This window comes from Vipera berus, assembly GCF_964194415.1.
Source record: "Vipera berus genome assembly, chromosome: 13".
Classification (NCBI taxonomy): domain Eukaryota; kingdom Metazoa; phylum Chordata; class Lepidosauria; order Squamata; family Viperidae; genus Vipera; species Vipera berus.
The window spans coordinates 11,077,191-11,101,894 of record NC_138216.1 but is presented as its reverse complement, the minus strand read 5'-3'; the positions used below and the strand labels follow the sequence as shown (position 1 = coordinate 11,101,894).

The following is a 24,704-nucleotide window of genomic DNA, read 5'->3' as shown; positions in this document are numbered from 1 at the left end:
AACAGCTCTCAAAAGAAACCAGCATGGCTGCATAAAGAACTCTCTGATAAATTGAAAGATAAAAAGGACAAGTGTAAGAATTGGAAAGAGGGGCACATAATTAAGTCAGAATATCAGCAAACAGCCCGTGCCTGCAAAGATGAAGTGAGGAAAGCTAAGGCTCAAAATGAACTAAGGCTTGTGACCAAAGTCAAAAATAACAAAAAATGCTTCTTTCAACATATAAAAAACAAGAGAAAAGTTAAGGAAATGATTGGTCCATTAGTGGGGGAAAGTGGCAAGAAGGTGACAAGCAATAGGGAGAAAGCAGAACTATTTAACTCGTTTTTTGCATCTGTCTTTACACAAAGGGAAAAAACAGTCCAACCTACCAAAACCAGTGCCATAAAAACCAGAATAAAACGCAAGATAGGCAAAAAAATGGTAAGTGAACACTTGTCCAGCCTAGACGAGTTCAAATCACCAGGACCAGATGCATTACACCCCAAAGTTCTCAAGGAACTGGCAGACGTGATCCCAGAACCACTGAACTATATTTTTCAAAGATCCTGGAGCACTGGGGAACTACCAGAGGACTGGAAGAGAGCTGATGTAGTTACCATCTTCAAAAAAGGGAAAAAAATAGATCCAGGAAACTACAGACCTATCAGCCTGACCTCAATACCTGGGAAGATTCTGGAAAAGATAATCAAACAACGATTCAGCGAGCACCTAGAGGCAAACAAAGTCATCACTAAAAGTCAACATGGGTTTGTCAAAAACAGATCATGCCAGACAAATCTTATTGCATTCTTTGACCAAGTGACAAAATTAGTGGATCAGAGGAATGCTGTAGATATAATTTACTTGGACTTCAGTAAACCATTTGATAAAGTAGATCACAACCTACTACCTGGTAAGATAGAAAAACGTGGGTTAGATAGCATCACCACCAGATGGATTCGTAGCTGGCTGACAGGCCGTACTCAGCATGTGGTCCTCAATGGAATGGCATCTACATGGAAGGAAGTGTGTAGTGGGGTGCCCCAGGGCTCTGTTCTGGGCCCAGTGCTCTTCAACATCTTCAACGATTTGGATGAGGGGATAGATGGGGAACTCATCAAATTTGCAGACAACACCAAGCTGGCAGGAATAGCCAATACTCCAGAAGATAAGCTTAAAATACAGGAGGATCTGGACAGACTTGAACACTGGGAACTATCTAACAAAATGAAATTCAATGGTGAAAAAAGTAAGGTTCTACATTTAGGCAGGAAAAATCAAATGCACAGGTATAGTATAGGCGGTACCTTGCTCAATAGTAGTAACTGTGAGAGGGATCTCGGAGTCCAAGTGGACAATCACTTAAATATGAGCCAGCAGTGTGCTGCAGCTGCCAAAAAAGCCAACACAGTGCTAGGCTGCATTAACAGAGGGATAGAATCAAGATCAAGTGAAGTACTAATACCACTTTACAATGATTTGGTAAGGCCACACCTGGAATACTGCATCCAGTTTTGGTCACCACGATGTAAAAAAGATGTTGAGACTCTAGAAAGGGTACAGAGAAGAGCAACAAAGATGATTAGGGGACTGGAGGCTTAAACATATAAGGAACGGTTGCTGGAATTGGGGATGTGTAGTTTAATGAAGAGAAGGGTGAGGGGTGACATGATAGCAGTGTTCCAATATCTCAGGGGCTGCCCCAAAGAAGAGGGAGTCAAGCTATTCTCCAAAGCACCTGAAAGCAGGACAAGAAGCGACGGATGGAAACTAGTCAAGGAGAGAAGAAACCTAGAACTAAGGAGAAACTTCCTGACAGTTAGAACAATTAACCAGTGGAACAACCTGCCTCCAGAGGTGGTGAATGCTCCAACACTGGAGGTTTTTAAGAAGAGACTGGACAGCCATTTGCCTGAAATGGTATAGGGTTTCCTGCCTGAGCAGGGGGTTGGACTAGATGACCTCCAAGGTCCCTTCCAACATCATCATCATCATCATTATCATTATTATCATTATCATTATTATTATTAGATCCGAACCCGAGTGACGGGCAAGAAAGGAAAGAGCCGGAAATTTGAATAAAAAGTATGCAAACCCCCTGAAAAATGGAAAGCCTAAAATAAAATGTTAAGAAGAGACTAGACAGCCATTTGTCTGAAATGGTATAGGGTTTCCTGCCTGAACAGGGGGTTGGACTAGAAGACCTCCAGGGTCCCTTCCAACTCTACTACTACTAACCCATAAGTTGCACCCCATATATTCAAAAGGGACCCTCCTATGACCCTCCCACCCACCCCAGAAGCCTCATCCCATCCGCAGCCTCCAGGGGGACCACTACAACCCCCATCCTCCCCAGCATGCCAGAAGGCCACGGACTCGCAGGATCCCACTCCCCTACTGGAGGGCGCCAGGTTGGGGAGGAACCCAGGTGAGCCCTTCCACGGCTGCGGAACCACAACTCCCAGCATCCCTCGCGCACGGCCGCCCTGGCCGGGGCTGCTGGGAGCTGTAGTAGGGCAAGGCAGCCCGGCTCCAGCTTCAGGGCGAAGGCCCTGCGGGAAGAAAGGCGGCTTTCCGGGCCTGGGCCCGCCGTCTCTCGGGGTCGGCAGGAAGATTCACCCGCGTAGCCGATGAAAGCGACGCGGCGGCCGCGACGGGCCAGCGACAAGGCGTGGTACTGCATGCGGGGGCTGCGGCCCAGGTCGCCCACCACCAGCACGGCCACGCGTCCCTCGACCTCGGCAGGCCGCTTCGGGGTCCGGAACGACCACCAGCCCCCGGCCACGAGCAGCAGCAGCAGCAGCAGCGCCGACCCCAAGAGCAGCCAATCGCCGGCCTCCATCTTAGGAGAGGCGGCGAGAGGCCGCGCAGAGCGGCTCCAGGGCGCGCCGCGAGGCACGTCGGGACGCCGCCGCCCTGCCGGACGGGAGGACGAACTGCAGACGACAGTTGAAGGGGAGGTTGAAGGGGAGAGCGGCGTTGGAATGGAAGATTGTGTCTCGTCCTTTTTATCAATGCAAAAGCGGGGGGAGAAGACTTCCAACCAAATATGCCTTCTCGTAGAGAGTGGGGATCCAAGAGGAAGGTGTAAGTTCAGGTGTAACTGCACCTGAAGGCCAGACAAGGAATAACAGATGGGAACTGATCAAGGAGAGATTCAACCTAGAAATAAGGAGAAATTTCCTGACAGTGAGATCAACCAATGGAACAGTTTGCCTCCAGATGTTGTGGGAGCTTCATCACTGGAGGCTTTGAAGAAGAAAGTGGATTGCCATTTGTCAGAAATGGTAGGGACTCCTGCTTGGGTGTGGGGTTGGACTAGATGACCTGCAAGGTCCCTTCCAAATCTTTATTCTGTTCTGTTCTGTTCTATTCTACTCTACTCTATTCTTATTCCATTCCATTCCGTTTAAAGATTCTATTCCATTCCATTCCATTCAGAGATTCTATTCCATTCTATTCCATTTAATTCCATTTTCTATTCTACTCTATTCTGTTCTACTAATCCTAGCACTGATGATGTTACCTAGTTAGGCTAATGAAAGAAACCAGTGGTGGGATTCAAATATGCAAACAACCGGTTCTCTGTGTGGATGCTGCTTCCAGAAGTCCATTCTGGGCCTGGGCAACAAAAAATTAGCTACCGGTTCTGCCGAAGTGGCGCGAACCGGCTGAATTCCACCACTGAAAGAAATCAGTCAAGCTCAGAGAGCACCAAGGACCCCTCATAAATAATAATAATAAACCTTTATTGTCAAAGTACAACATGTGTACATTGAGATTAGCTGAGCCTCCCCCTGTGCTCTCTCCCCCCAACACACAGTGACAACAAACCCTCCATCCCACCACACTATGTGAACCAACTACACCACACACCGGCCTCCCAAGTCAATTCTGCATAAGATTATTTCCCGTTCAAAAGCCTAACAGCCCACGGATAAAAGCTGTTTTTCAGCCTGTTGGTACGGCTGGCTATATTCCTATATCTCCTACGTGATGGTAGGAGAGTAAAGAGATACCGTCCAGGGTGTGAGTCATCCCTGAGAATCTTCCTCACTCTTCCAAGGCAATGAGCCCTGGCAATGTCATCCAGTGGTGTCAGGGAACAGCCCACAATGTCTTGTGCTGTGCTCACCACCCTCTGTAATACTTTCCTATCCGCGGCTGTCAGACCAGCATACCAAACCACAATACCATACGAGAGGACGCTCTCTATGGTAGACCGGTAAAAGAGGGTCATTAGCTGTTGTTCTACCCTGTTCTTCCGCAAGATCCTAAGAAAGTGAAGCCTCTGTTGGGCCTTTCTAGCCACCTGGGTTGTGTTAACTTTCCAGGTCAGATCTTCACAGAGGTAGACTCCCAGAAATTTAAAGGAGAAAACTCTCTCTACACAGTCCTCCCCGATGTAAAGTGGGGCAGGTTCCTCCTTTTTTCTCCGGAAGTCTAACACCATCTCTTTCGTCTTGCCGATGTTTAGGTGCAAGTTGTTGTTACTACACCATATGGATAGTTTTTGTACCTCCGCCCTATATGCTGTCTCATCCCCACCTGTAATAAGACCCACCACAGTTGTATCATCTGCGAACTTGATTATCGCAGTGGATGGGTCAGATGATACACAATCATAAGTGTATAAAGAGTACAGGTAGGGGCTAAGCACACAGCCCTGTGGCGTGCCAGTGCAAAGCTTCAGGGGGCTGGACAAAGCAGAACCGACCCTCACTGTTTGTACCCGATCCCTAAGAAAGTCTTGAATCCAATCGCAGATAGCGGGGGAGAATTTCAAGTCAGTCATTTTCAACCCTGAACTACAAATATTCTCCTTCAAGGTGTAACCCATCTAAGACCCTCCTTCCAGGGGGTTGCTGCAACCGGTGAGGAGCGGCAGAAGCTTAAGAGTTCCCATCAATTAGATCGGTGGGGTCCTTGGTGCTCTCTGAGCTTGAGTATTTTTGCAGATGCTTCAGTACCAAACTAGGTAATATCCGTGTTAGAAGGGAGTGGGCTAAACCTGTATATAAACAGAGGGGAAACCCCCACAGCCTTCTGACACTGATGATATTACCCAGTTGGGTAATGAAATGTATACACGGAAACAATCAAGCTGGGAGAGCATCAAAGTCCCCACGGTTCAACCCTGAGTTACATATATTCTCTTCTAACTAGGTCAGTGTTACTCAGTCTTGGTCATGTTAAGAGCTGTGTGTTTTTTGTTGTTGTTGTTGTGAATGCCACAACAATTTATTTCAACTAGGTACTAGAAATTTGTGCTGGAAATGTGAACAACACGAAGGAACATATTATGATGATGTATGGAGGTGCAAGAAAACCAGCAGTTTTTGGATCCAAACACGTGCACTTCTTCAGAAGATTTTGAAGACTAATGTACAATTGAAACTAGAGATTTTTCTTTTGGGCTCGATGAATAAACAGCTGGAAAAGAAATCACAGAACTTTGTTTACAGTAGATACCTGACAACTGATGCAAGATTGTTATTTGCTTAAAAGTGAAAAGATTCGGTACTGTCTACAAAGGAGGGATGGTTGTGGAAGTTGATGAAACTTAAAGAGTAATTTGCTTATATATATACACACACACACACACTATACATACACACTATACATATACACTATATACACTGTCAGTATCCATTTATATCATATTCATAAATGTATGTTTCAAACATTATTCCATGGATCCTGCCATCTCCCGAGGAGGAGGGAACGGATGTGTATTGAACCGGTATTAGGCATTTCAAAGGAAAAGAGAAGCCTTTTGAACTGGGGAAACAAAAGGGGGGGCTAGCATCTGGCTTGTGTCACAGTAGAGAGCAATAAACATAAAAGGTCCTAAGTTCCTTTTTCCCACGAGAGGGATGATACGAGGTAAATGGGGGGGACTGACCAAATGGGGTTAAGGGGGGTTAAACCGGGAACTCTTTATAAGGGTTTAGTTCGTGGGACAATATTAAGTCCTGTCTTGTATTCCTACAACCAAGCATGTCATAGTAAAGATTCTTTTTGGACTAGATTTGACTCCAAGAGTTTTTGTCTTCCTAAGACGTGGTTTGGGGTGGGTCCTGACATACTATATATATATACTATATATATATACATATAGATTATATATATATATATATATATATATATATATATATATATATATATATATATATATAATTTTATTGATTTTTTCTTACATAATTTTTCAACCAATGTGCTGTCTGGGTTTGAAAACGCTAATACATATTTAATTCCTAATCATTCTTTCCTCTAGCCATTGATAGAATAAGTCCCAAGTTTGGTAATATTCTGTTTCTTCCTTTTCTTTCAATCTCATAGTCAGATTGTCCATCTCTGTGCATTCCAGTATTTATTTAATTATTTCTCTGCTGGAGTTTCTTCATTTTTCCAATATTGTGCAAGTATTATTCTTGCTGTTGTGACGCGTAAAATCAAATATAGGCTTGTTAATCTTTTCTGGCGTTATACCTAGTAGGAAAAAATCAGGTTTAAAGTCTACATGTTCTCCCAATATCTTTTCTAACCAGGTATGTATCTTTTCCCAATAGTTCTTTGCTTTGTGACATGTCCACCAAACATGATAATACGTGTCCGAATTATGTTTACACTTCCAACATTTATCTGACATATTTTTAAAGATTTTTGCTAATCTTGTTGGTGGCAAGTGCCATCTATAAAACATTTTGTATAAGTTTTCTTTGTACAAAGTTGACATTGTCAATTTATAATTTCTCTCCCATAACTTTTGCCATTTTTTCTAATTCTACATTATAATAAAGCAGTGATTTGCTTTATTGCTGACTGGGAAATCCTTAGGGATTTTTTGCATGAAGCAGAAAAAATGGACATGATTTATGGCCCTGGTGATTGGAAAATATTAGATAATGAAAGAAATAAAGCTTTTTTTCCAAACAGATAATTTTGCAGCAAAGAAATTGGAGACACTTTTCTGTTTATCTTTTCTTTGTCCTTTGTCCTTTTTCCCCTCTTTCCTTACTTTGCATTAGTTTTTTCAATGTTTTATCTCCTTTTTAAGACGTTCAATAACTTTTATACCCCCCCCCAAACAAAAAAAAACCCCACCAGTTTATTTCCTTGTCTAGGATTTGCATGTGACTCAACTCCAAATGACTTTTGAGCTACTTGCATCCATCAACAAAATATCATCTGGCCCCTGGAAGAACTTTAATGGTTTCTTATAAAGAATGTAGAGCTGAAAGTTGGTGACTCATGGGTGTCAATCAGAGCTTCTTGGGCTGTGACATGGATGCTTGTGTACACAAATCCTACATATAAGGTTTAAGGAGGACAAAGAGAGCTCTGGAGATTTTTCGCAGAAACTATAAAAAGCCTCTCTAGCTTTCTCCTGCCCCAATGCAAAAAATGCTGAGTTTTGTATTTTTGCTGTTGTTCTGTCTCGCAAACCTGCAGTGCTCCTCTTGTGAGGAAGATAGGAGAAATGCTATCATTTCCGCCTTGGAGAAGGCAGTTATGTTCCTGGGCGAAAAACACGACCAAGTCAACATAGACGCGGTGCTGGGATACTCTGTCTTGGAAGGTGCCAGTTTTAGCCACTGCTGTGGTTGAAGGGGACGACTTGATCCCAGAGGTTATGGGTGCTCTAACGCTGGAGGTTTTGTAAGAAGAGATTGGACAACGATTTGTCTGATATTGTATAGGGCTTCCTGCCTGAGCAGGGGGTTGGACTAGAAGACCTCCAAGGTCCCTTCCAACTCTGTTCTTCAGTTAAAGGAAGCAGGGTGTTTTGTGTCCTTGGGCTGAGGGACACATGAAGTGGGAAATTGTGAGGGGGAGATAAACTGAGAAGAGGAAGACAGTGACAAGTGGGATAAAATCATGAGTGATGAACACATTTGGACGGTAACAGAAATCACAAGAACTATAGTGTTCTTGTGTTCGAAAGCTGGAGAATGAGAAAGAGGAAAGGAAAGGAGGCAGAGGCCTTTGAACTACTGATTTTGAAGAGGGTTATTGAAAGTTGGAAGGTTGGTTGGGGGACAGGCTGAAACTCCTGTGTTTTGAGGATGTCATACGTTTCCATCTCCCTCAGAAAGCACCAACCTGAATTGAAGAGCTTTGCGACGCATGACATCCCAGTCGTGTCATGCCAGCGGCTGGACTTCTTCCCTCTCTCTTTTTACTTCTGAGAGAGAGAGACACGGTGTGAACCCCATCTCTTTTTCCTCCCTCTGCAAACCTCCAGCACATTTGAAGATGGTCCTGGAGAGATGGCAACGGCAGCCGGAATTAACTCTCGAGCGGCAGAGAATCCAGCTTCTGAAGGAGAAGCTGTTGACTTTCATAGAGGAGGCAACCCAAGATGTTGAAAAACAGGATCCCGTTTCCCACAAAGGTAGAAGCAGCAAATGTTATTTTCAGTAGAATTAGGTAATCGTTGTTGAGAAAGGTAGGTGTCCCCCTAGGCATCGAAGATGGATGTGAATCATTTCATAAGTCTGGGAAAGAAAACTTTTGGTGGCCAAGAGTTGTTCATTTAACAGCTGTGGGAGTCTGCTAGTGATGCAAACTAGAGAAGCAGTTTGGTCTAGTGGTTAAGTCACCAGGCTAGAAATCAGAAGATGGTGAGTTCTAGTCCTGCCTCAAGCCATGAAAACCAGCCGGGTGACTTTGGGCTGATTGCCAGGAGACGGTGAGTTCTTAGTTTCTCCTTAGCCATGAAAGCCAGCTGGGTGACCTGGGACCAGGGCCTCTCACTCAGCCGAATTCCCCTCATAAGGTTGTTATTTTGGGGGAAATAGGGGGAAGGAGGAGTATTATGTATGTTCGCCGCATTGGGTTATTTATGAAAAGAATAAAAGGCAGGAGATTAAATAAATAAATGCCTAGGTACATACATATATGCATACGTCCTAGCATGGAATCAGGATAGCCCTCCCCAGCTCGTCTTCCATATGACTTGCTTTGTGCCTGGGATTTCTTCATTATTTTAAGCATTGGTGCATTTGTTTTATGGCTTCTGTTATACCTTTGGGGAGCATATGGCACAAAACAGCCAGAAACCTGCAATGATTTTCAACAATTGTTCTTAGAAGAGACTCTGAGAGATACAAAGGAGAGCTTGGGGACTGCATTCTACCCTGGGAAAGGCAATTATCCACTTCTGCCAAAGGAATGCAGGAGATTATTTTATTCTGAGTGAGATAATTGCTCTTCCCAGCTCTGGAATCTAATTTGAAAGCCAGGGAAATAAGTCTGGGACTTTCTTGCATGCAAATATGTCTGTTCTGCCAGCAAACCAGGGCCCTGATCTGTGAAAACCAGCATGGCAGCTTGGAAAAAGAGAGGTGAAGTAGTTAAAGTGTTGGGCTAGAAGCAGATGGTGGGGAAGTCAGAGCTGAAGAAGCTTCTTCAAAGAAAAACAAAAAAATCCAGTTGCCTCGTGAAAAAGCATCTTTGGGATAACTATGACCTGAATGGCTGAGAATCTCCATAGACATCTGAGAACAATTAACCAGAGGAACGGCTTGCCTCCGGAAATTGTGGGGTCTCCATCACTGGAGGCTTTTAAGAAGAGACTGGCCAGCCATTTGTCTGAAATGGTATAGGGTCTCCTGCTTGAGCAGGGGGTTGGACTAGATGACCTCCGAGGTCCCTTCCAACTCTGTTCTTTTGTTTTTCCTGTCTAACCTTAAGATTAACCTGTGGTGTCTTATGGAGATACTCAGTCATCCAAATCATGGTTGTCCTAAAGGTGTTTTTTCAAAAGGCAACTGGACATTCTCTGTTTTTCCTTGAAGAGGTTTCGCTTCTCATCCAAGAAGCTTCTTCAGTTCTGGAGAACTGGAGTTCTGAACTGAAGAAGCTTCTTGGATGAGAAGTGAAATGTCTTCAAGGAAAAACAAAGTCCAGCTGTCTTTTGGAAAAAGCACCTTTGGGCTTAACCTGTGATTTTATGAAACGGAGAAGGAAGACTTGCTAAAACCTCCCTCTTATATTCAGGTCAGAAATCAACATACGGAAATGTCCTCCGACTCTTTTATTGATGACGTCCATAAAATTCTGAGATTCGTTTGTCCAACACCCTCAGAAGATGGGTTGAATTATTCTAAGTCTCAAGCATGCCTAAGCAATCTTTCTCTCTTTCCCATTTGTTTTTTTCCCCTCAGCCTTTGCTCCGATTTTAAAACCAGGATTTTGGAAGGGCCCTCAGGAATGGAGAAAGATTAATGAGTCTATTCCTTATTCCCTAACAAACGGCCCCTGTCTGGATGCAAAAAAAAGTGATTTTTGCCTCTCAGCAGTATTAGGAACACAGTAGGTATTTTGCTTCGATTTTCCTCTTGCCTAGGGTACCTTCTCTCCCAAAACAGTTAGCCCTTGACTTACAACCACTTGCATAACTGTTCGAAGTTACAACGGCACTGAAAAAAGCGACTTAGGGCCAGTCCTTGGACAAGCAAACATCACAGTATCCCCACGATCACTTGATCAAAGTTGGGGCTCTGTGCAACTGGCCTATATTTTTGACTGTTGCGGTTTCCCCAGGATCCCAGGTTCCCCATTTGTGACCTCCCTAGCTGGCTTCTGACAAGCAAAGTCAATGGGGGAAAACTGGATTTGCTTAATGAGTGTTTGATTCATTTAAAAACAGGAGGGGTTTGTTTACTAACTGGCAAAAGGGTCATAAAATCAGGTGTGACTCCCTCAAGAACTGCATTGGTCATCAATGGGAACCGGTCAGGATTTTGCTTGTAGGTCAAGGACTGTCTGTAGATTTCCCGAAATATATTAAGGTAGCAGTTCCCATCATCTGCAAGGCTGGAATTGGGCCTGGCCCCTCTGGAGAGCAGATCAAGGACACTCTGCTCTGATGCAACAGCTAATAAGAACTGGCCTGTTCTAACTACTAAGCAGTGTTTAGGATATGCCGATGATATTTCCCCAAAATTTTTAGAAGGGCTGTTAGCCAAAACAATTTGGTAACCACTGGGATGATCCACTCATAAACTTTGTGTTGTGGAGCACCTGTTGAATTATATACAAAGCAAGTTAATAAAGCGATAAATTGCTTGATTTAAAACTCATACAGGTAGTCCTTGACTTACAATAGCAAAAGCCCTTAGACTTATACAGTCATGGCCGAAATTGTTGGCACCCCAGAAAATTTTCCAGAAAATCAAGTATTTCTCACAGAAAAGTATTGCAGGAACATATGTTTTGCTATACACAGGTTTATTCCCTTTGTGTGTATTGGAACACAACAAAAAAGGGAGGAAAAAAGCAAATTGGACATAATGTCAAACAAAACTCCAAAAATGGGCTGGACAAAATTATTGGCACCCTTAACTTAATATTTGGTTGCACACTCTTTGGAAAAAATAACTGAAATCAGTCGCTTCCTATAACCATTAATAAGCTTCTTACACCTCTCACCCAGAATTTTGGACCACTCTTCCTTTGCAAACTGCTCCAGGTCTCTCTTATTGGAAGGGCGCCTTTTCCCAACAGCAATTTTAAGATCTCTCCACAGGTGTTCAATGGGATTCAGATCTGGACTCATTGCTGGCCACTTCAGAACTCTCCAGCACTTTCTTGCCATCCATTTCTGGGTGCTTTTTGACGTATGTTTGGGGTCATTGTCCTGCTGGAAGACCCAAGATCTCGGACGCAAACCCAGCTTTCTGACACTGGGCTCTACAGTGCGACTCAAAATCCTTTGGTAATCCTCAGATTTCATGATGCCTTGCACACATTCAAGGCACCCAGTGCCAGAGGCAGCAAAACAACCCCAAAACATCATTGAACCTCCACCATATTTCACTGTAGGTACTGTGTTCTTTTCTTTGTAGGCCTCATTTTGTTTTCGGTAAACAGTAGAATGATGTGCTTTACCAAAAAGCTCTATCTTGGTCTCATCTGTCCACAAGATGTTTTCCCAGAAGGATTTTGGCTTACTCAAGTACATTTTGGCAAACTCTAATCTTGCTTTTTTATGTCTCTGTGTCAGCAGTGGGGTCCTCCTGGGTCTCCTGCCATAGCGTTTCATTTCATTTAAATGTCGACGGATAGTTTGCGCTGACACTGATGCTCCCTGAGCCTGCAGGACAGCTTGCATTCCTTTGGAACTTGTTTGGGGCTGCTTATCCACCATCCGGACTATCCTGCGTTGCAACCTTTCATCAATTTTTCTCTTCTGTCCACGAACAGGGAGATTCGCTACAGTGCCATGGGTTGCAAACTTCTTGATAATGTTGTGCACTGTGGACAAAGGCAAATCTAGATCTCTGGAGATGGACTTGTAACCTTGAGATTGTTGATATTTGTCCACAATTTTGGTTCTCAAAATCCTCAGACAGTTCTCTTCTCTTTCTGTTGTCCATGCTTCGTGTGGCACACACAGACACACAGTGCAAAGACTAAGTGAATTTCTCTCCTTTTTATCTGCTTTCAGGTGTGATTTTTATATTGCCCACACCTTTTACTTGCCCCAGGTGAGTTTAAAGGAGCATCACATGCTTGAAACAATCTTATTTATCCACAATTTTGAAAGGGTGCCAATAATTTTGTCCAGCCCATTTTTGGAGTTTTGTTTGACATTATGTCCAATTTGCTTTTTTTCCTCCCTTTTTTGTTCCAATACACACAAAGGGAATAAACCTGTGTATAGCAAAACATGTGTTCCTGCAGTACTTTTCTGTGAGAAATACTTGATTTTCTGGAAAAATTTCTGGGGTGCCAACAATTTCGGCCATGACTGTATACCACTTCACAGTGCTTTACGGCCCTCTCCATGCGGTTTACAGAGTCCACATTATTTGCCCCCAACAATCTGGGTCATTTTACTGACCTCAGAAGGATGGAGGGCCAAGTCGACTTTGAGCCAGTCAGGATCGGAAGGAAGGAAGGAAGGAGAGAGAACGGATGGGATGGGATGGGATGGAATGGAATAGGAGGGAGGGAGGGAGGGAGGGAGGAAGGAAGGAAGGAAGGAAGGAAGGAAGGAAGGAAGGAAGGAAGGAAGGAAGGAAGGAAGGAAGGAAGGGTAATAACAATAGACATAACACTTGGTCTTATATACTGCTTCACAATGCTTCACAGCCCTCTTTAAGCAGTTTACAGAGTCAGCATATTTCCCCCAACGATCTGGGTCCTCATTTTATCGACCTCAGAAGAACAAAGGGCCCAGTCAACTTTGAGCTGGTCAGGATCAAACTGCTGGCAGTGGGCAGAAGCTGCAGTACATCCCTACAGCTCTTACAACTACAACTGAGTCCAGAATTTCTGTTATTAAGCAGGTTTATTTATTTATTTATTAATGGGACTTATATCCCGCCCTATCTCCCGAGGGACTCAGGGCGGCTAACAACAACAAAACTTAAAGGTCTCTGTACAGTAAATTAAAATTAAAAATTGAAATAAATTAAAATAAATTAAAGAATAGAGTTAAAATTGTAAACATAATTAAAATCCCTGTCAGTCCAAGTCAGCCAGGTGGAAAAGGAGTGTTTTGAGGCTGCGGCGAAAGGACTGGAGATCTTGGGCCATCCGAAGCTCAGGGGGGAGCTGGTTCCATAGGGCTGGCGCTCCCACAGAGAAGGCTCTTCCCCTGGGGGTTGCAAGCCGACATTGTCTGGCCGACAGTACCCTGAGGAGGCCTTCTCTGTGTGAGCGTACTGGGCAATGGGAATTCGTTCCCGGCAGCAGATGGTCCTGCAAGTATCCCGGGCCTAAGCCATGTAGGGCTTTAAAGGTAAGTACCAGCACCTTAAATCTCACCCGGAGGGCAACCGGTAGCCAATGCAGCTCACGCAGGAGGGCTGTAATATGGGAGTATCGGGGTGCTCCCATCACTACCCGTGCAGCTGCACTCTGCACCAGTTGAAGCCTCCGGGTGGTCTTCAAGGGCAGCCCCATGTAGAGAGCATTGCAGTAGGTGGTTGTTAAATAATTCACCCCCAATTTTATGACCTTTTACACCACAGCTATTCAGCAAATCACTGAGCTGATAAGTGAATCCCACAGTTGTTAAGTGAATCCAGCTCCCCCCCATTTATTTTGCTTATCAGAAGCCAGCTGGAAACATCACAAATGGTGATCACATGTCCCTGGGACATTGCAGTGATGGCCTCCAAAAATCTTGCTCTTTATTGAATACACTGCATGGGTATGTCGAAGCAAAACTAACTCGGAGGTTCCAGCCCCAGTTCATAGACTTAAACAATAATTTTCCCAGCCCAACCCCCAACGTCTCATGTAATCCATATAAACAAGTTCACTCTGTTATGGGAACCGTCTGCTTCAAATCCACACCTGGTATGGTGTCCTTGAAAAGGTTTCAAGCTCTCACAGTCTTCAGCTGAATCACAGAAGTTTTGTTTCTCCATCTAATCCACTCAAAACTAATTCCTTCCCCCCCCCTTACTCTAAACGCAGAGGCATGTAGCTGCCAAAGTTTCATCCTTGAGAATGGGCAGGAAGTCTTATCTAAGTTTTATCTTCCTTTAACAGGGAGGATGCGGATGTATGCTGGATTCCCGACAATTGCACCAGTATCATGATAAACAGTCACTGCTATGGTTATTCGCTGTCCCATCAACTCTTTTACTTTCTGTTTGCCAAGATGGTAAGAGAGAGCCCACGTTTGCTTGTTTGTTTATTAAACCAACGTATGTAGCTGCCCAGTTTACACATGGTGACTCTGGATCATGTTGCCAGGGTGGTTAGAACGATAATCATAGGATGAAGAGGAAGGAATTTTGAATGTTCTGAGATCTTTAATCCATTTGCAAGGATCTAGGACAGGAGGGCAAAGAGTTGGGGGAGGGGGAGGTGTAGAGGTTGTGGACTTGGCTGGGGAATTCTGGGAGCTGAAGTCCAACATTTTAAAGTTGCCAAATTTGGGGGGGAGGGGGGGAAACCTGGTATAAAGAGTAAATTTGTAAGCTCCACCTGCAGAATTTTTAAGTGCATTCATTTTTACTGCAATAATTTTATTTGCGATTTGTATTTTGAATCAGATATTTTATGCTTTAAAAGTATTTTTAAAAGATTTATCTTTTCTTAATTTCCTTCTATCAACTCCTTTGTGATACCACTGGAACTTTTGGGTTAGCAAGAGGAAGCAATCAATCAATAAATATTTTATCCCGCCTTTCTTTATATTCTCACCTTTCCTTCTCTAGCAATCGTGCCCTAATTCTCTCTTCCAAAATACCCAATATTATGAAAACATGTTCTGTGATTTGATGATGCAGGCCAATCGCAATCTCGAAAAGAACAATCTGATCAACAATTTTGGAGACATTTTTACAGAGAATAGTAAGTGATCTGTGGGGTCCTTGGAGCTCTCTGAGCTTGGTTGTTTTCTTGCAGACATTTCATTACCCAATTAGCTAACATCATCAGTGCTCGAAAGGAGTGGGATTTGCTCTCTATTTATTTACAATACAAGTGGCTTGCCATGTCAGTGTTGGTTGGTAGTTCTTTGAATGGGTTGATTGTTTACTGTTTGATTGTTTTTCTGAGTTGGTAATTCCTTGACTGGAACATTATTTATTGCTTGATTGTTGGTCTGGTATTAATCCTGAGGTTAATCCCTGCTTAGCTGGTGGTTGGCTGCTGGAGAGGATGTGTTCTGGCCTGTTTGTTTCCTTCTTAACTTTTTAAATTTCCTCTTTTAAATGGCGTATAAATGTTGCTTATCTTTATGTGCCTGTTGATGGCTGATTGGATTGAGTGCCAGGCTTCCAGGAATTCTCTAGCACTTTTTATTTATTTATTTATTTATTTTATTTGTATACCGCCCTTCTCCCGAAGGACTCAGGGCGGTGAACTTAGACTTAGCTTGGACTTAGCTTCATGTAGGATACACATAGTAAGTGATCTCTTCAAAATATGTGGGTAATTTCCAGTCCTTTCTTAATTTTGTAAGGAATAGATCTTTTTTTCTCTCTCTTAATCCTCAAGTTGCGCTAACCAGATCACCAATCAACCTGCATCTTCTTTCCTCACAGTTATGTTTTGTGGGATAGCTGGATTCTCAGATTTCTTCCAGACTTCCTGGCTTGATTACATTCTCAGCTGGCAGAAACAGGAGAATGGATGTTTCTGGATGTACAGTAAGTAGATTGCACGATTTTAGGGGCATCAGTGACTTGCGTTTTGTCCAAAAAATGTCCAGATGAGGAATATGTAGTCCTTGACTTGATGACCATAACTGAGCTCAAAATTTCCATTGCTAAATGAGGCAGTTCTTTTTTTTTTATTGAAAAGTTTTAAAATACAATTTACCTTTAAGAATCCCCCCTTCCCCCTCCCTCCTCCCCCCTCCCTACCTCCCCCCCTCCCCCCCTCCCCCACCCCGACTTCCCAGAGCTAAATACAAGGTATATATATAAAAAGCAATCATAAACAATCATATACTAACAATTATAAACTCTAAAATCCATCACTCTCTAGCTTATATAGGATAAGACAAACCTTAATAATATTAAATATGTATAAAAAAAACCTAAGATTAAAAAAGAAAAAAAAAACGAAAGAAGACTTATTCAAATGCTACATAAAACTTCTTAACCCTATACTTGTTCTGGATAAACTCAATCCATTTTCTCCATTCCATAATATAGCGTTCTTGCGAATGATCTTTCAAATAGGCCGAAATCTTCGCCATCTCTGCCAGGTCGGAAACCTTTAAAGTCCACTCTTCTATAGTCGGCAGTTCCTCTTTCTTCCAATATTGGCCTATCAAAAGTCTTGCCGCCGTAATTAAGTTCAGCATCAACTTAATGTCCACAACTGTAGCGTCTGCAATTATTCCCAACAAAAAAAGTTGAGGACAAAACTTTATCCTCTGTTTAAAAATCTTCTGCATATTCCACCAGACTTTTATCCAAAAAGCCTTAACCTTCTTACATGTCCACCATATATGAAAATATGTTGCGTCTTCATCACCACACCTCCAACATTTAGGCTGATAATTCGGATACATACTTGCAAGCTTTTTAGGATCTAAATGCCATCTATAAAACATTTTATAAAAGTTCTCTCTTAGATTTTGAGCTTGAGTAAATTTTACGTTCCTCACCCAAATCTTTTCCCAGGTGTCCATTGTGATAACTTCCTGGATATTTTGGGCCCATTTTATCATACAATCCTTAACAAGCTCTGTTTCTGAGTCAATCTCTATCAATGCAAGATATATCCGTTTGATATGTGCTGGTCCCTGATTTCTGATTTGCTTTATCAAATTCTCATCAGTCATTGTAAATCCATTTTTCTGGTCTTCTTTCCACCTGGCCCGTAACTGAGTATATTGAAACCAATTTTGAACAACCTTCTCTTCTCGCAAGAGGCTATATGATTTCAAACACCAAACGTTTCTTTCCAAACTGAGAATCTCCTTGTACGCAGTCAGGTCATGTTTGAAGCCAGCATGTATATTTTCTATTGCGTGTTTTGGAATTGCCCACAATGGTATCCTGCAACTTAACTTATGTCTATACTTCTTCCAAACTCTCAGCAATGCCTGTCTTAAAATATGCACCCTAAACACGTTATCTACCTTCTTATCATACAACAAATATGCATGCCAGCCAAACAACAAATCGTGGCCCTCAAGATTTAATAACCTCCCTTGCGTCAAATTAATCCAGTCACTTATTCCTACTAATGCAGCAGCTTCATAATATAATTTAAAATTAGGCAATTTAAGGCCACCTCTCTCACGAGTATCCTGCATAATCTTAAGTTTAACTCGTGGTTTTTTCCCTGCCCACACAAATTTATTGATACCTCGCTGCCATTCCTCCAGATTAGAATCTTTCTTAAGAATCGGTATCATTTGAAATAAAAATAAAAATTTAGGCAGGACATTCATTTTTACTGCTGCAATCCGTCCCAACAAAGACAATTGCAATTTTTCCCAACTCTCCAATTCTTTTTGAATTTTCCCCCATAGTTTTTCATAATTATTTTTATATAGCTTTGTATTAGAGGGCGACAAAATCACCCCCAAATATTTAACCCTTTTAACAATCTCAAATCCAGTTAATCCTTCTAAAAGGGCCTTTTGCGGTGTTGTCATATTTTTGGCCAAAATTTTTGTTTTTTGTACATTAACCTTAAATCCAGAAACCTTCCCATATTGTGTTATTATCTCCATCAGGTCCACAACAGAGTTCTCTGGCTGGGTCACTGTAACAACCAGATCGTCTGCGAATGCTCTCAATCTGTAGTCCTGATCTCCAATTTGAATCCCCTTAATTTTTTCCGAATTCCGAATTTTAACCAATAATATCTCTAATGTTAACACAAATAACAAGGGCGATAACGGACACCCTTGCCTTGTGCCCTTCTCAATATTACATACTTCTGTCAAGCTATTATTAACTATAATTCGGGCAGTTTGTTTTTGATATAATGCCCTAATCGGTTGTAAAAAATTTTCCCCAAAATCCATTTTATCTAAAACTTTCAGCAAAAATTTCCAATTCAATTGATCAAAAGCTTTTTCAGCATCTAAAAAAATTAGCACCGCAGCAATCTGGTTGTTCCTTTCCAAAAACTCTAACACATCAACTATATGCCTCACATTATTTTTCATTTGCCTACCACTAATAAACCCTGTTTGATCCCCATGAATCACCTGTTGCAGAACCCTCATCAGTCTATTAGCCAAAACCTTAGCAAATATCTTGTAATCTGTGTTTAAAAGCGATATCGGTCTATAATTTTTAACTTGAGTAGCATCTTGGTCTTCCTTCGGAATCAAAGAGATAAAAGCTGTTCTCCAAGACGGTGGCACCTTTCCCCCCCTCTGGATTGTCTGGAACAGTTCCTTTAACAGTTTTATCATTTCTAATTGTAAATTTTTGTAATAGGCCGCAGTCAAGCCATCCGTACCTGGTGCTTTATCCACCTTCAATTCCTTAATTGCTGTAAAAATTTCTTCTTCTGTGATCAGTTGATTAATCCCTTCTTTTTGTACTTGCGTAAGAACCGGGATGCTAGCATTTTCCAAATATATATCAATGTCTTTTTCATTAATTTTCTCCTTAGCATATAATTTAGAATAAAAATCCACAAAAGCGTCCTTGATAAGGTCCTGTTGAAACACAACCCTTCCTTTATGCTCAATCTTGTCTATATTAGAAGCCCTTTGTTTTTTCCTCAATCTATAAGCTAACCATCTACCTGGTTTATTAGCATTGCAAAAAGTATTATGCCTGGCAAACCGCAGATTGGTTGCCACTTGGTCGGCCATTAATTTATCAAATTGTCCTCTTAACAATTTAATAGCCTCCTTAGTCTTCACATCCTCTGAGTTCAAAATCAAAGCCTTTTCTTTTTCCTTTATTTCATTCTCCAGTTCTTTCCTCCTGGCTTCCACAGCACGTCTATGTTTGTTGTTCATATATATCAACACCCCTCTCATGTATGCCTTGCTAGCATCCCACACCATATCCATAGAAGTACCTTTATTCATATTAATTTCAAAAAAATCCTTCATCCGCTGTTTGCATTCTTCCACATTTCTCTGATTTCTAAACAAATTCTCATTTACGCGCCACGAGCGCCTGTCTCTTTTCTCCTTATCAATCTCTAACCAAACTGGACTATGATCAGAGATAGTTCTTGCACAAATCTTGACCTTTTTAGTCCTCAAAAAAAAATCATTAGTCACCAAAATAAAATCAATCCTCGAAAAAGATTGATGTCTGTCAGAATAAAAAGTATAATCCTTTTCCTGCAAGTGTCTCTCACGCCAAATATCTCGCAATTCCAAGTCATCCTTCATTTCAAAAAAAGAGTTAGGCAGTCTAGCATGACTTGGAATGCGCTTAAAAGCTCCAGCCTTATCCATCTGTACATCCAAAACACCATTTCAGTCCCCCATAAAAATAAAAGATTTATAATCCAACTGGGTAAGCTTTGTATGAAGTAAACTAAAAAAGTCAGCCTGTTGTTGTTGTTGATTAGGGGCATACAGTCCAACTAGAAGCGTCTTTTTGCCTTCTAGCAACAAGTCTATCAGTACGTATCTTCCATGTTTGTCTGCTTCAATTAAGTCCGCTGTTATGGCACTTTTAATATAAACAACCACTCCATTTTTCTTATTCATTGCAGAGGCAACAAAGTGCATACCCAGTCTTGAGTTCAATAAAAACTTTTGGTCCATAGCCCTAATATGCGTTTCTTGCAAACATATAACATCTATCTTGAATTGTTTTAAATATTGAAAAACTTTCTTTCTCTTCTGTGGTGAATTTAGTCCATTAACGTTCCAAGTCAAAAATTTAGTTGCCATGCATATCCTCCCAAAGCTCTTGAAGCACTGCTTTGATAGGACTATCTTCTTTAGGCCGTGCTCCTCCCACTGCTTGGCTATGAGTACGTTGTGAAGATTCTGAAGACTTTTGCTGGTCTTGTTCTTTTATTTTCTTTGCTCTTTTTAAAGCAGCACGCGTTACCCTTTGCTCTCTAGGATCATCCAAAGAAGTTATATCTTGATCTCCTCCAGCACCATTTTCCTCTGTTTCATCCTCTTGATGTTCTCCTTCTCCTTCTCCAGATCCCTTTGCAGCTTCCAGAAGTGTTAATGGGGTTGCTTTTAAAACAGTATTGTAGAAATCACGCGCTTGCTTCACAGTAATCAACCGATACCTTTTGCCTTCATACATCACCATCAGCCCGTCTGGAATCTCCCATCTGAACCTTATGTCTCGTTGCTTGAGCTCTTGCACAAGAAATGTAAAATCCTTCCTTCTCCTTAAAATCTTTGGAGGGATTTCTTTTAAAACCAAGACTTCTTGATCAGCAATCACAACTTTAGCATCATAGGCAGCTTGTATAACTTCATCTCTGATTTCTCTTTTTGCAAAGTAAACCACCACATCTCTAGGCAACTTTCTCTGTCTGGCAATCCATGAGTTTACACGGAACACTTTATCCATAGCTGCTCTTATTTCAGATGCTGGCTGGTTCAATACCACTTCAAAAGCCTCAGAAACCAGCTGCTTTAAATCTTCCTTAATGTTCTCTTTTAAACCTCTGATTCTAACAGCAAACTGCATCTGGTAATATTGGGCAAGGCTTAACTCCCTTTCCATTTTGTCTCTTAAATTTTCATTCTCCCGTACTTTAACTTCTAATATTGCATTCTTTTGAGTCAAATCATCCACTTTTTCATCTAAATCTTCCACACATTCCGCCACTTTATGCACTGAAGACAAAATGTCTACCTTCATCACGCTGAGCTTCTGTTCCATCCTCTCTTCCATTCTCTCCTCCAGTTTCTCCAATTTCTCCTCCATCTGTGCAAATTTATCACCCATTGATTGATTAATTGATTCCAAAAATACCTGGGCCTGTTTATCCAAAGCATCTCGTAAGTCCTTCGGTGTCAATACATCAGGAGGGTGCAACGCCTGTAATGATGATTGTTGCACCGGAGAAGATCCACCACTCCGAAGAGTTTTAGGGGGAGGTTTAGCCGCCATCTTTTACTTTTCAATTGTGACGCACTTTCACTTAAAGTTTAAAAAGTCCATCAAGCTCGAGAGTATAATAAAATAATCCTCTTCACCTTTTCCTCTTGTACCGCTCTGCCTGCTCCTTTAATCCATAGTCCTTTCTTCAGGCAGGGGTGGTCGCAGACGCCTGGCTCTGCTCCAAGAAATCCGGAGCAGAGACGCTGGCCAGCTGGGAGCAACCCAGGCTTCGGGGGAGTTCAATCCTTCAGCCGCCCAAGCTCCAAGCTCAGGCGGCCCCGGAGAACTCTACCCCTACCTGGGGCCTCACCCCCTCCTCTTCTCCCGAGGAGGGGGCTTTAAATTTGCCCGAACAGCTGATCGGCGCTGTTTTGGGCGAAAAAACAACAGCTGAGCCGCGGGCAGCCCGGGAAGGCTGTCTCCGTCGCCGCGGAGCCACCGGAAGTCCTAAATGAGGCAGTTCTTAAGTGAGTTGCACCTCATTAGCAGCCCTGGTGGACAAAATGCAGTGTTGCAGGCAAACTCTGCCCACAGCCTGGAGTTTGTTCCTGATGGGACTCGAGGTTGACTCAGCCTTCCATCCTTCCAAGGTCAGTAAAATAAGGACCCAGATTGTTGGAGGGTATTATGCAAATAACAATTCAACATTGTAAACCACCCAGAATTTGCTGTAAAGCAGGGGTCCCCAACCCCTGGTCCATGGACCAGTATCGGGCTGCAGCATGCCAGCAACTGGTCCACACAAACAAGCAAAGCCCCATCCACAGAATGCAGGCAGCACACAAAACCACGCACCTTCCGGTCTGCGGAAAAACCTCTCTCCACGGAACCGGTCCCTACTGCCCAAAAGGTTGGGGACCTCGGCTGTAAAGCACTATGGGCCAATATAGAATATAGTCTAAATGCTGTTGCTATGGATAAGAGCCAATGGAATTCAAGGTGGGCTGGACCTAAATCTCTTGTGGGCATGAAAAGTCCCAAGGCCGGTGACTTTCTTGACCCCTCCTCGGATTCAGCCTGCTCATCTCCTACACCAGTGTTTTGAGTATTGAACTACTCAGGCAAATGCAAGAAAATGATAATGCATAAAAACAGAGATGCAGCATCCTGAATTTTAGGATTCGATTCCCAAAGAAATAATACTAGTCTCTTTTTCCAGCAAATGATTCATTTCTTCTCTCAATCTACTAGCTTCTTCCGATGCTGGGGGCCAAGTGAGAAGAAGGACTAAGAGATCAGAGAAATTAATTGAAGGTAAAACTCTTGGTGGCTGGGACGCAGGAATTGGGTTTGTCTAGTATAGTGAGCCGTGGGGTGGCGCACACATGCACGCACGCAGCATGATCGGTGGGCCTGCGCGCACGCACATGCGCACACAGCCCGACTTGCAGTCAAGCTGTGTTGTGCATGCACGTGGCATGCCGGCCGGCTGCTTCTACGGCCCAGTTCCCCTCTCTCTCCCCCCCACGCCCACTGCAAGCTGCAAAGGTTGGGGATTGCTGAACTAGGTGACCTCTGTCACTGCATGTTGTTTTTTTTTTGTTCGTCAGAAAAGTTCATTTCTAACTGTACATTTCCCCTGCTCTCTGCACTTGTGGTGATAGCTCATCTGGTAACCATAGTGAATCCCATATGTTATGGTTTCAGACTGTTTTGTGCGCATGTCTAGAAAAAGTTCCTCACAATTATTCTATTGTCTTTCACTTTGCTGTTACTGTCTGTTATGTTAGGATGTAGTCAGCTAGCTCTCTTTATAATATATATTTAGTTTTTGTAATTAAAAGGTATTTAGTAAGATTATGCGTCGTGTTTTATTTCCTTCCTTCATGCACATTATGCATCCTCTGAAGCACGGTCCTTCGCCCTCTACTAAGGTGATTTATACTCCAGCTCTCTGATTCTGTGTTCTGCGTTCTTTTCATTGCAGGTGTCTGCTCTTCCCATAACACTGGTGTGGCTGTTGGAGCACTTGGGAGCTTCCTCTTGCACAGCTCCTAATGACGGTCCATCTTTGGACCTCTTTCTTCATTGCAGTCTAAACCCAGGTCTCTCTGGGCAACTTTCCTAAAAGAAACGTCTGACTTCATCTGAAAATTAAAAAAAAAGCTTGTTCTGTTTTCTTTCTTTTTTTAAAGAAAGGAACCAATATTTGCCCCCACCCCGAACCTGGTTGTCTTCTAGATGTATTCAGCCACGCACCTCGTCCTGGAGCGTCTTGAGCTCTCCTGGGTTCGAAATCTAGCCTCTCTCTCTCTCTCTCTCTCGTCCTCTAAAAAGCTAGAGTGGAAAAGTCTTCCGTCGGCTCTAAAATGCATGATTCCTGGCAACACTTTGAGGTGGATCCCAGGTACGAAAAATTTGAAAGTCCACTTCCAACATGCATCCCTGCAAATCCACTTGTTGATAAATTTAGACATGGAGGAAATGAGGAGGAAGAAAGGAAAAAGAAGATTTCTAGATTTTGTTACTATCGTCTAGGTCAAACATGTCAAACACAAGGCCTGGGGGCCAGATCCGGCCCGCGAAGTGGTTTCATGCAGCCCGCGAAGCCACCCTGGAAACAGTGAGGGAACGGCCCCCACTGCCTTGGCCCTGGCCCAGAGACCCTCCTTCTGCCAGAGACCCTCAGATCTGTCCCACTCCTGCCCAGGCCCCCATAGGCACCCTTGATGCAAACGATGTAGAGCTGGCCACGCCCACCCAGTAGGCCATACGCACTCTAGCCACGCCCACCCAGTAGGCCACGCCCACCCTGGCCACACCCACCCAGCCCCCTGAGGGCAACCGCAGTGCTGATCTCAATGAAATTGAGTTTGACACCCCTGGTCTAGGTCAATAAAGTAGATGTTCAGCATATGGGTGGATTTTATTTCCTGCCTTCCAGAAAATGTTTTCTGTCTGCCTCTTATGCTCCCGGAAGTTAAAGCAGAGTCAGTTTAAGATACTTTCTGACGTTTTCTTCAGTACCTCGACTAAATGTGTTTTTGTAGCTGACCCCATGTAGTTTCTCCAAAGTAATTCTCGTGACTTGCTTATTATAACCAGCTGGGATGTCCCGTGTCTTTCTGGAGGCTGGTGTTCCAGAGGGCAGATGCCGCAGGAGTTTGTGACAGATGAATGACGTTATTTAATCAAAAAACGTAGTTGCGTTCTGAACCCGTTGTAGCTTCCAAATGGTCTTCAAAGACAGCCCAGTGTGGAGGGCCTTGCAGAAAGCGATTAGGA

At 42.9% G+C, this 24,704-nt stretch overlaps 2 protein-coding genes across 4 annotated transcripts in view; one reads left to right on the top strand and one right to left on the bottom strand.

Moving 5' to 3' along the window:
• The window catches only part of ALG1 (ALG1 chitobiosyldiphosphodolichol beta-mannosyltransferase), a 29,636-nt gene extending 26,681 nt beyond the window's left edge, over positions 1-2,955 (bottom strand). For all 3 annotated transcript variants that reach the window (XM_081338616.1, XM_081338614.1, XM_081338615.1), the window contains exon 1: positions 2,602-2,955. In XM_081338616.1, coding sequence (XP_081194742.1) covers positions 2,602-2,824 — 223 coding nt within the window. In that variant the 5' untranslated portion in view covers positions 2,825-2,955. The remainder of the gene's footprint in view (positions 1-2,601) is intronic.
• A 79-nt stretch (positions 2,956-3,034) lies between these two features.
• Positions 3,035-24,162, top strand: LOC308674275 (UPF0764 protein C16orf89 homolog). The gene is made up of 8 exons (XM_081338617.1): positions 3,035-3,269; positions 8,231-8,380; positions 10,155-10,302; positions 14,497-14,611; positions 15,171-15,306; positions 16,002-16,106; positions 22,671-22,733; positions 23,407-24,162. Exons 1-8 carry the CDS (start codon positions 3,185-3,187, stop codon positions 23,475-23,477), a joined length of 873 nt encoding a protein of 290 aa, XP_081194743.1. The 5' UTR covers positions 3,035-3,184; the 3' UTR covers positions 23,478-24,162.
• Positions 24,163-24,704: the final 542 nt, after the last annotated feature.

What these genes read in the sequence shown, in the direction of transcription:
- LOC308674275 (XM_081338617.1), top strand. Translation starts at nt 3,185, where the DNA reads ATGGAACAGTTTGCCTCCAGATGTTGTGGGAGCTTCATCACTGGAGGC. An exon ending in ATTGCCATTTGTCAGAAATG is followed by an intron (nt 3,270 to 8,230) that starts GTAGGGACTCCT and finishes GCAAACCTCCAG; the next exon opens with CACATTTGAAGATGGTCCTG. An exon ending in ATCAGAGAAATTAATTGAAG is followed by an intron (nt 22,734 to 23,406) that starts GTAAAACTCTTG and finishes TTTTCATTGCAG; the next exon opens with GTGTCTGCTCTTCCCATAAC.